Source organism: Homarus americanus, unplaced genomic scaffold (assembly GCF_018991925.1).
Source record: "Homarus americanus isolate GMGI-L3 unplaced genomic scaffold, GMGI_Hamer_2.0 scaffold41027, whole genome shotgun sequence".
Classification (NCBI taxonomy): Eukaryota; Metazoa; Arthropoda; class Malacostraca; order Decapoda; family Nephropidae; genus Homarus; species Homarus americanus.
Genome location: NW_024745073.1, coordinates 6,596,025 through 6,607,753, shown reverse-complemented (window position 1 = coordinate 6,607,753; position 11,729 = coordinate 6,596,025). Strand labels below are relative to the sequence as shown.

At 37.5% G+C, this 11,729-nt stretch overlaps 1 protein-coding gene across 1 annotated transcript in view; it reads left to right on the top strand.

Annotated features, from left to right (window-relative positions):
* Positions 1 to 5,029: 5,029 nt before the first annotated feature.
* The window catches only part of LOC121878528 (phenylalanine--tRNA ligase alpha subunit-like), a 38,311-nt gene continuing 31,611 nt past the window's right edge, over positions 5,030 to 11,729 (top strand). Inside the window, exons 1-8 of the mRNA XM_042384794.1 lie at positions 5,030 to 5,201; positions 7,370 to 7,558; positions 7,859 to 8,013; positions 8,555 to 8,696; positions 8,832 to 9,074; positions 9,468 to 9,605; positions 10,380 to 10,529; positions 11,114 to 11,199. Coding sequence (XP_042240728.1) covers positions 5,052 to 5,201; positions 7,370 to 7,558; positions 7,859 to 8,013; positions 8,555 to 8,696; positions 8,832 to 9,074; positions 9,468 to 9,605; positions 10,380 to 10,529; positions 11,114 to 11,199 — 1,253 coding nt within the window. The 5' untranslated portion in view covers positions 5,030 to 5,051. The remainder of the gene's footprint in view (positions 5,202 to 7,369; positions 7,559 to 7,858; positions 8,014 to 8,554; positions 8,697 to 8,831; positions 9,075 to 9,467; positions 9,606 to 10,379; positions 10,530 to 11,113; positions 11,200 to 11,729) is intronic.

The window sequence follows — 11,729 nt, the reverse complement described above, 5'->3', positions numbered from 1 at the left end:
CCCCTGCCGTTGGGACTGAAAACACCGTCATTGGCTGAATTAATCTGCGACACAAACATGATGATTAACTTGTCGAAATTTAACTGAGATTCAACCGTGTAACTAAATGCATTCTCTTATCACCAACTAAGCGGGGGGAGGGGGGGGGATGATACCGTGAATCCTTTAGATCCGGGTCGTGTTGGTGCTCGTGTCCGCAAAGAAAAGAATGGAGGCGGGAGTGTGTGTGTGTCCTTCGTATACTCTAAATAGAAGTATCGTGTAACCTAATCCTGGTGATCTGCAGAGAGAAATACAAGTCCTCGTTGGAATTTTCGGTCATTAATGTTAGGTTCAGTTTTCCACAACGCTGGTATCTCTGGGTAAGAACACGAGAGAATCCGGTTTTTTTATCAGAATTTCTTTTAAAATATGTACATAAAAATTTATTGATCTAGATTACATACGATTTCCATGTTTATTAATATATATAATATCTTAGAGATACTTCTGTATGGATGTTACATCAACGTAGTAAACAGCAATTCAATTAGAAATGTAAACATGTAAAGACTGTGGGGACGAGGATGGAGGGTTGGCGTGAGTGTGTGTTGCCCCGGCCCTCACCCGCCGCTTCTCACGGTAATAATGTGTACAAGTTATCGCTGCACATTACACACCTACGCCGCCGCGCCACCGACCCCTCATGGCTTGTCTCTGCTTGTGTAAATTCCTGGGATAATGTTAGAGACACACAACACGAAGGAATTTTTCACTTTGGAGAAAATTTGTTTTAATAGTTCGTGGTGTGAGTCATCGTGAACTGGTGCTCTGGCCTCTCACACTGACTTGTCTATATAATATGTAATACATTATTATTGTATGTATAGTTTCCTTGAAAGAAAGAATAACTAATTTTAGATAATATGAGCAATGCGTTAGAGTCATGAAGCTCACCGTCAGATACTGTAAACTAAGGTATTTAGATTTTAAATGTACTGTAATTGCAGTCGGAGTGACCTCGGAGGTAAGGTTCATGAGGTACACAAGTTGCCACAAAATCATGGTTGTGGGGAGGGTGCGTGAGGTGTGGGGCCCTCAAGCTGTAGTTGGACACACACTGAAGGACAGATAAACTGAAGCGGTGCTGGTGAGGGCCACAACACCATCAAGTATTCTTTGGTGGCGGTGATGAAGTACTGAGAGGAGTTTGATCCTTCTGGCTGACCTCTAGGTGGGTCACGATCCTACACTGGCTGCAGGAGGACTGAAACTTTTGCTGCACGCTGCAATTCCCGTGAGCCCAAAACTTGCTCCCGTAGAGCTGCAGATTGATTGACAATTTAACATTTCAGGAGCGGATCCAGGAATATCAAAAGGGGTGCTGCCCACATTTGGGGGGCACTCAGCCCCCCCCCACCCCCGTTTTTGTTTTTAATGTGACCAATATCTTGGCCATTTTGAAGCCATGCACACTTGATATTAGGGGATATTAAGTCACTAGTAAATACTTTTTACTCTACAAAAATGTCTGAGTACAATACTGCATAATGAAAAAGTACTGGAATTTTCTGGTGAAAAGGGAGGTCCGGACCCTGACCCCCCCACTGGATCCGCCCTTGCATTTACACCACTGTCTTACAACATTGTAGCCTTCACTCGACCCGTGGTGGGAGGGTAGTTCGATAGAAGGCTGGGCTAGATGGGTACGAGGGGCACACAGTGGATAGGCGGAAGGGATGAAATGGATAGATAAAGGCGATGGTGTAGAGCTCGAGACTATACCTGGAGGGTGTTTCACCCACCTGGATGGGTGACTTAAAAGTAATTACAACGTTGTTCTAGTCACTGGATCCCAGTATTCAAATCATAACTTGAGTACTGGGAGTTACGTAGTGCGCGTCCTGACAAGTGGATTAATCAGAGGTTGGGCTTCAAGGACCCGCTCGTCTCTGTTGTACACGTTGTATTTTGTTATTTATGTGTTAATTCTATTATGTTTCATATTATTTTTGTTATTCTTCCCTAAAATAAAGCAAACACATAACTTTAGAATTGGAGTATAAATTATATATCAACAAAACAGATTCACTCCCACTGGGCATAGGAGAGTGTACTGGTTCACGGGGATGACAGTGGTCATCGAATCTTTACTGTTGGGATAAGTTTCCCTCATTTCACTTGGGTTTAATTCAAATATAAATATATGGAAGCGAAATCGGGTGAAATCTGTTATCCTAAAACTACAGTGGTGAGAAGTTTTTCTTTTTCTTTTAGTGAGGATTTAGAGGTCACTTGAGGGTTCCACCGTTGACATGATACTACTCTTGTGGCCAGAGTGTGTACAGGAGACGTTTATAGTGTTTATAAGGAAATACAAATCAGTAGTGATATGTTAACTGTGATCTTTAAAGGTGATTACTGGTACAATAAGTCTCCCCCCCCCTTCCCCACACCCCCACCCCCGTATATTGATTGGAATGTCCTTGGAGGTTTACTTGTAACATGGCAATAGTGATTTTTAATAATAATAGTAGTGAGGATAATAGTATTTATTCAGTAAAATCACCATAGAAATTTACATTTGTTTTGGCATATATACTGTATAAGCAATGCAGGTGTAGTATACAGTTCTTCGTGTCACGGCTACTACAACTATTACTGTATTGCTACTCCTAATTTGAGTAAGCAAGACTGTGTAAGCGCATGTATTTACATGTGTGTGTGATAATAAATAATAATAATTATCGGTTTATTGAAAGAGCATGGCAGCCGGAAGGCTGAAAATATGTAGTTACATAATTAACGAATGGGTCTCTTGATTGACAAATAATATACAAGTAACATAAGTGGTACAAATATGATATATAATAACAAGGAAGGAGAAGGTTATACTACAGGCATTTTCAACATAGTGACAGTGCAAAAAAGTAAGATTGACTGGGAGTGAATACACTGGTTGATTACGAGTTGTTAATAATTTTTACAGTGGTTGGGACTGGATGCGGTTGTGGTGTTGAACAGCAATTCGCGGACGAGGGATCTTGGGTGGAAATAGGAGCCGGTGTCGAGGATGGTGCAGAAGCTTCTCACCAGATTTACATATGAGGTCGTGGTGATGGTCAGAGAGAGCCGAGAGAATCAGTGTGTTGAGCGCTTCTTGATATGTGGAGTAGGAAGAGGAGAGAATAATCTTGCTCGCCCTCTTTTGCACTTTTTCTAGGTGTTTACGTTGTGTGGCATTTATGGAGGAGGACCATGCAGGGGAGGCATAGGTGAGCTTGGGAAGTATGGATGTTGAGTAAATACTGAGGAGATCGGGCGCAGGAACTCCGAGGGACTTGAGTCGGCGGAGGAGGTGGAGACGGAAACTGGAGGATTTGACAACTTCACTGACGTGTGTTATCCGATTTAGTTTGTTATCCATAGTGACGCCGAGGAGCTTAGTGGAGTCTACAACCTGGAGTGTGTTGGGGCCTAAAGTAATGGAAGAAGGTGGGACAACGTCGGAAGGTGGGACAACGTCGGGAGATGGGACAAGGTGGGACAACGTCGGAGGAGAGGTTGATGCACATAACCATGGTCTTGGTAAGGTTGATGGTGACGTGGTTGTTGGTAGCAGGCCCGGATTATCCATTAGGCACAGTAGGCACAGTGCCTAGGGCCTACGAAAAATAAAACGAGAACTTTTCTTCCCCTTTTTCTACAGGTTATTATTAAATTGATACTGAGGTACTTTTTTTCCATTTATTTATTACTTAATCCTATTAGTGTCCACCAGCTAGCTGTGCTTCTTGTAAACAAAACTATTTCTGTACTGTACAAGAACAGCTGATCTAACCCATTTTCTTTTACTCAATTCATGGCAAACATCACTGAATCTTATTCTTTCGACATCACATTTTATAATTAGGTACTAGCTTGTGTTATTAGTGAATATGCTGTCAAATGGGGCCCCATATCTTGGAGGTGCCTAAGGCCTACGAAAGTCTTAACCCGGCCCTGGTTGGTAGCCCAGTTTTGAAGACTTCAGTAAATCCTGTGCGTGCGTGTGTGTGTGTGTGTGTGTGATGGCAGATCTGCTTTGTACTGTCGTTAACAGAATATAACCCGAACAACATAGCGTGTCATGGCAATGTTTTAATCATACAGAGTATTTCATAACTGCTCCTGTGCTTTGTCTGAGAAACTGTTGAGGTGGGGTGTGTGAGCTCCACCTTCATCGTGAGACTACCTAATTATTGAACTAAAAAAAAACAAATTTACTGAACTAGCATTGTCCGCTCGCTTTTTTTTTTTACTGCTTGGGTATTGAGTGAAATACTAAGAGTGGCGTCCTTTAGTGAAGGGATCAGTGGAGAAGTTTATTAAACCTTGGCTTCGACATCCTTCCAGCCAGGGTCTTAAAGAAACTATGGATTGTGACCATACTACCTAGGATTTACTGCCAAGAAAAATATTACATAAATCAGTCTCGAGAAGAGGCGCCTTTGGATCCCGAATTTGGGTGAATACGGACAGTGAAGGAGTATAAGTAGTCCGTAGAGGACTAGGTGTAAGAGCTATACACTGTGTCAACTAAAGAATCAGTAGGTTTATCTGTTATCTGTCGTAGTTATTAACTTTTACTCTACACTCTGCAGTATGTACTACTATACTGTATGTTGTGTCAGCCGGTTAGCTACGTACTGCAATGTTCCGCGTATTTAGATATAATGGGATATATCCCTGTAACTTTTGCAGATATATTTTAGCTGACGATTCATGTTCTTTTGAGGTTTAAAGTTTTAAACTTAATATTGTTGTATCATTCTGGATGACATTGCAGTGCACGCAATATATACTTCAGTCTTATATCAACAAGCATCTGATAGAAAAATAATATATATTTATTTATGTTACGTATAATTCACGTATGATATCAATTAAAAAAATTTATAAATATGATTTACTTTAAGATAATTTATTTATTTCGTATTTTCTGTCGAATTATAATTTTACTCCCTATCAGTGACACTCAGCTCCTTCAGCAGATGCGTGCTAGGTGTCAGTCGGGAGGACTCGGTCACAACATGGGCTCGTCGGTCATGGATCTTCAACAGGAAATTCTTTTCTCTCTTGAGAAAGATGGAGTCGTCATATCAAATGAATTTGGAGAATCTATAAAGGAGTCACACCAAAAAATTGTAGGGGCCATCAAATCCTTGGAATCGCTTGGGAACGTGAGTATGTGTGCATATGGAGAAGGGGCAAACTTTAGGTGTTACAGGCCATGTGTTTCTTCGTGTTGATGAACAGTATGTTAGAAGGGCCCTAGATAATGTAGGTGAATATTAGGTAGCTGTGAGGACCTGCAGTTTTATTTATAATTATTGTTCAATGTTGGGTATTATTCCGTAAATACCGGCTGTCGTGCCCACAGCTATAACGCTTCTCGGCTAGGTTTTTTTTTTTTTTTAATATGCTGATTAGGGTATAGGTGAGTACAATGACCTGGTTTGGTTCTTTTAGGTTTTAACCACACATTTTCTCTCAGTTTGGTGAGGCAAAGATTGACTTGGTAGAAAGGATTATAACTCAATAATTAGGCATTTCCCCAAACTTTCAATGTCACCAGGGTTCAGCATGAAGAACTGCATTAAAAAATATTGTTTTTTCCTGCCTAAATCATGTGCCAGTGTTTGTATAATAATTACCAAAATATTTTAAACTTAATAAGGTATTTTTAGTTTGTCATCCTGGGAATCGATTAGGTTACATTAGGTTTAGTTAGGTGACGTTAGGTTAGGTTGGTTACATTGGATTAGTTTGGATATCTAAATACAGGGCTTACCGGAACTAAAATTTTGTCCATAAGAAAGCATATTTGAATAAATTAGTTATTTGTTATCATGTTGGCATTATTTTACGTAGTGGATACAGGTACGGCAGCCGTATTGGGGGACTGTTGTTAATGGTTAGGGTAGAGTAGGTTGGTGAGGTGAGGTGAAGTGAATCAGAAAGAAGGCCATTCCTAGTAAGTCTCATTGTATAGTCTGCCCACCACACTTGCGCATTAGACTGCCATACCATTAGACATCGATGTTTTGCGTACAACTGCCATACCTGTATCATTATTTTCACATTGTTGTGCACATTTCTGGAGTATTACTGAAGTTAACCTTTGCAGGCAAACTGTGTATTTTGTAGTTTGTTACTTTACTTACCCACCTTAATTATCATGTTAAGAAATATTGTTTCTTGTAATGGGAGGATTTAACCAAACTGTCAGCGTCCTTTCTCTGTCAAACTGGGAAATTATTTTTTTCAATGGATAATACTAACTTGAATTACACTGTACACATAAACCACCAATTTTTTACTTGCATTAAAGACAACTTCTCTTTTACGGTGAGAAAACCATAAATGAGGTGCAGTAACAGCAATTTTTGTGCTTTTATATTTCCATGATTTTTGTTTCCAGAATATTAACTTACATCTGTCTGTATTACCTATTCTAACACCATTGTGCACTGGGTCTGTTATTTACCTATGAATACATCCAAATACTTCATATACTGTATATGATTGCTACAATATGGGATATGATTTACATGACAAGATGAACTAACCAAACCTACCTATCCTAAGTGAGGTTAGGTAGGGTTTGGGTGGTTCATCATATATCTGTATAAACCATTTTACTTAGCAGTTGCTGTAAGCTTTCATATGTAAAGGTTACTGGTAAGCAGTTATGTAAACAACACATGAAGTGCAAAGTGGTGTTGGATGGATGTATATTGCTGTTCAAGATGAAAGATTATGGGAAAATTAAAGTAAAAAAATTGCAATTCCTGTACATGTACCTCGTTTCCAGTTTTCTTATTGCAATAGACTTGCATTCACTGTAGAATTAATTAGTATGAATAAGGTGTCTAATGCTGAAAATTCAATATTTTTTCATATATCGGCTTTTCCGTAAAAATAAGAAGCTTCCAGAGTGTTGCTGTTATTTGGTTCACATATGGTAAGAAGAACTTCATATTTATGAGTGATTAAATAGGTTAAATTTTACCAAAGGTTGGGTGAATAAGTCAAATCCAAACTTTGAAGCAGCACAACTACATACAGTATATGGTACTGTACATATGGTACATGTAAAGGATGCCATATGCTAGTACTGTTCTCTTATCTGTATTACACTGACTGTGTCAGGTGTGGCACAGGAGCTTGTAAACCTGATGTGGCTATGTTTGAGGATGTATTCTCTCATATTCTGGAATAATTGTCAGATGATTTAAACTTAGATCTTTTTCATTCCCTAGTCATTAGTTTTATGATATAGACTGAAAAATAGAAGCTAATTTGCATTGAAATTTGTTTAACTAAGTTACATGTTTTCTTATTTCAGGTTGTTAATGTGAAACAAAATGCTCTTAAAACATGGGAGTGCACAGAGGAGGGTACAGGTGTTGCCACGGAGGGTTCTCATGAGGCACGACTGTTCAACTCCCTGCCACCAGAGGGCCGTTCTGTGGCTGATATTAAAGATAATTTTCCAAATTCAAATTTTGCTTTAGGAGCAGCAATGAAAAATAAGGTAAGAAAGCTAAATGGTTAGAATTTGTATTTGTTGGAAAAAGTTCAGTATACCCTGTCTTCATTGGTTACATAATATTTTTTCCCCAGAATTAGGCTGAATAATTACCTTGCTAGTTAACTAGAGTTTATAGGAACGGAACTGTTTGTGAATCATCACCATCTTATGAAGTAATTTTGAGGTACAGTATATTATTCTTTTGAGTTACTATACTGTAATTATTTTTCTGAGTTTCATCAACTGCAGAATGTGATGGACTATTGATTATTATGTCCTCTGTCATGTTATCATATTTTCCAGTGGTTAAAAAAGGAAGGAGAGAAAGTGGTCCCAGCCATGACGTCCATTGAGGACCAGGTGCAGAAATACCTTCAGGCCATCACTGCTGGAGCTGCTGATAGTGTACCAGACAACGTCAAAGTTGAATACAAAAAAAGGAAATTGATAAGAGAAGTGTAAGGAATTCCTACTGGGTTTTCATAAAAACCTGTTAGGGAATTTTTTATTTTAATTGATTGTTGTTTCAAATGAGTACTATGCGAGTTTGTTACAAAAAAAAATTATTAGGATCATATGGGAAAATTTCTCTTGACAGTAAATAGCAAACTCAAATGTTTATTCTCATATTTGCACAAGTTTTAAGATTAATAGACCTTAATATATAGATGTTCCATTGTCATACATCTTCATTTAGGGAACAGGGAGGTAATTTTTGTTATCATTGTTTAATTTTCAGTGCCCAACATAGATTTATGGTGAATATGATATTAATTCAATTCAAGGACCAACATGAATTTGGCTGGAAAATTTGCAGATCATTTGGATGGTAAACATATTGGTCAGATATGCTCTTCTGTGAAACTGATATAGGGCTCAGATTTGACTTATTTGCAGTCCAGGTGATGTACTTCTCATCAAATGAGCACAATATATTCATATCTATGAGTATTACTGAACGATTAGCTCTTATACTGAGCTACAGTTTTTCATTTCCAGCGAGATGACAGTATTTGAAGTTACCAAAGGCAATGAGTTCACTACATCTATTGTAAAGCAAGAAGGAGAGCTAACTAAAGAAATGATTGAAAGTGGACAGTGGAAGAAGACAACCTTCAAACCTTTCAATTTCAAATCAAAGGTACAGTGTGAGAACTCAGGTCCATATTATATAAATTCATGGTTTTCATGTATGAAAATGTTAACCAGTTGAAAAAATAGCATTACATGTGTATACATTGCAGTACTGTAATAATATTCGACAATTTTTCTCCAGGGAAGAGTTGATCAACGGTCTGGCTACTTACACCCGCTAATGCAGCTCAGATCTGAATTTCGGCAAATCTTCTTAGAAATGGGTTTTTCTGAAATGCCCACCAACAACTTTGTTGAAAGTGCTTTCTGGAATTTTGATGCTCTCTTCCAACCTCAACAACACCCAGCCAGAGATGCCCATGATACTTTCTATGTAGCTGAGCCTGGAAAGACAATTAATGTTCCTGAAGATTACTTACAGAAAGTTAGTTACTATGTGTCGTTGATCATTTCTTGTACTTCTTAATTTTATTGATACTGTTATTTATACGTTATTCTATACAGTCTTCGCTGGGAATGAATACGAATTGAGGAAATTAATTCCTTTGAAGATGTTTCACTTGGAGAACTTTCATATTCTGCTAATGCAAATTTCATGTATAGTACTAAAAATGAGTGGAGGAAGGGTGTGTAATGGATCTTCATCTTTATGAAACACTATTATACTTGAAATTAAAGAGAGGCAACATAACAACAGAGGAGAAAGTCTTCGTGCATATAAAAGTATTTGGCAAAACACATACAGTATTGACATAATTTGGCAGTTTTCTTGGATGTTATTTTACTGTAATCTAACTTCCTGTCTTGATTTGTTCAGGTGAAGAAAACCCACTCTGTTGGTGGCTATGGTTCCATTGGATATCAGTATGATTGGAGCAGAGACGAAGCTCACAAGAATCTACTCCGTACTCATACTACAGCTGTTAGCGCACGGATGCTCTACAAACTTGCTCAGGTACCATCAATGTGATTGCACTTTTTTCCATTGTGTTCAGATTATCATTCATCTTCAAATGCCAGTGTTATTGAAGCTCTCTCCACTCACTCATGCATAGAGATATATACCAACATGTGAGCACTTTTTCTACCAGTCTTTATATCTCACATTCTGTTTCTCTCTGCTACTATTTTTATTTCTTTTGTGCAAATTAATTTTCAGGAAGTATTTTGCACTATGCAATCTATCCACCTTTTGTCAGCTTTACTCCCTCTCAATCCTATAGTTTATATTCCATTTTAATTTTAATTTACATTTAATCTCCTGTTTTTGTAAGTTCATTATGTTTTTCTTCATTAAGAGTGAATTTCAGCATCCAATATCCCTTGCATTGAAACTGGCAATGTGGAAGTTGAAGTATGATTGTTAGGGTGAAAAAGTTGTGCTTTTTTAAGATCTTTTGATAATGAAAGAACATTGCAACTGAAGGCCAGTTGAGCATTATGTTTACCCTTAGTTATTTTAGGTATTTCAGCTGGATAAAGTGACATGATCCTAAGATCATTCACTTGGAGGAAGTCTTGGCTTCCTTATTTAATAAAATACTGTGATGAAAATCACCTGCCCAACCTGTAAAGTATTGTTTACCTTGGTCGTCACTCATTAAATTAATTGTCCTTACAGTTGGGAGATTCTAACTTGTACATTACTTGTATACAGGTATAAGGTATTTAAAATGTAGTGTGAAAAGTTTATCTTATTTAACGTTTTATGGAATTATTTGTTTTTCAGGACGGATTCCAACCAGTGAAATTTTTCTCCATTGATCGAGTATTTAGAAATGAAACATTAGATGCAACACATCTTGCTGAGTTTAACCAGATTGAGGGTGTGGTGGCAGACTATAACCTGAGTATCAAGAACCTCATGGGGTTAATAAAGGTAAAACCCTAATTGTGCATTTATACAGTATATAGGTACTGTATATGCATAGTACTGTATATTGAATGATTTGTTACTTTTATTGTAAGTGAAAGGCATGAAAATTCTTGAGCTTTGTTATTAGTTTACCATCTTACAAAGAATATTTCTCTCTATCCAGTATAAAGGTTTAGAATTATTTATCAGGAAATATTAATTGACTTCCTAGTGCCTATAACTGAGCTGGTGCATCACTGAATATGTTGTAAATTTTACTGAAATATAATTTTTTTTAAATTTATTTATTTTTTTTTTAACTTGGAGGACAGTGGGGGAGCTTCTGCTGTTACCTGAGTCTGATCTTAATCTCTTCACCTTTCTTGAAATTTCTGTAGCAATTGATGAGATAAATTTAGTTTGGGGTATATTTTGCAGACATTTAATCAGTTAAAGCTGTATGTGCTAGATAGGAAAATGATACTTTGTCTCATGTGCTTTACAGAAGGAAAACTGTTTATTAGTTTAAATAATACAAGGATGTACTGTATTATGATCTAGGTGTGCAAATGCACTTGTCCCTAATGATTTTTATTTATTTATTACAGGGATTTTTCGAAAAGATTGGCATAACAAAGTTACGCTTCAAACCAGCATATAATCCATACACTGAACCATCCATGGAAATTTTCAGGTAAACTAGTTTTTGTACTATTTCACCCCCTATTCTTATTTATTTTTAATTAGTGCAGTATCTTTTGAACTAAAGACATGCAAATCTCTTATTATATATCACACTGGAGCATCCTCTGCTATTAGCACACTACAGTAAAAAAAAAAAAAAATATACAGTAGTACCCCGACTTACGTGGTCAATTGAACCCACAGGGTACCGCGGAAAGTGAAAACCACATAAAGTGAACAACAGAACATATGGGATTAATTCCAATAGAGACTGGCCCGACCCCCAAACTCCACTTTTTCCGACACAATACCTATGTTGTAGTAAAAATAACATCTAAATTTTATGATGGTATGCTCACACAATTAATATTTAAGAGAAATACAGTCGCCAGGTTAATGCCCATTCAAATAATGGACTCAAATCCCCCCCCCTCTTCCCAGCTCACTAGCTCCTACCTCTCTGAGAAATGTTTGGGTGAAACCACTAGATTTTAACGTTTAGTAATAAATAATAACTCAGACTAAAGTTAAGATAATATA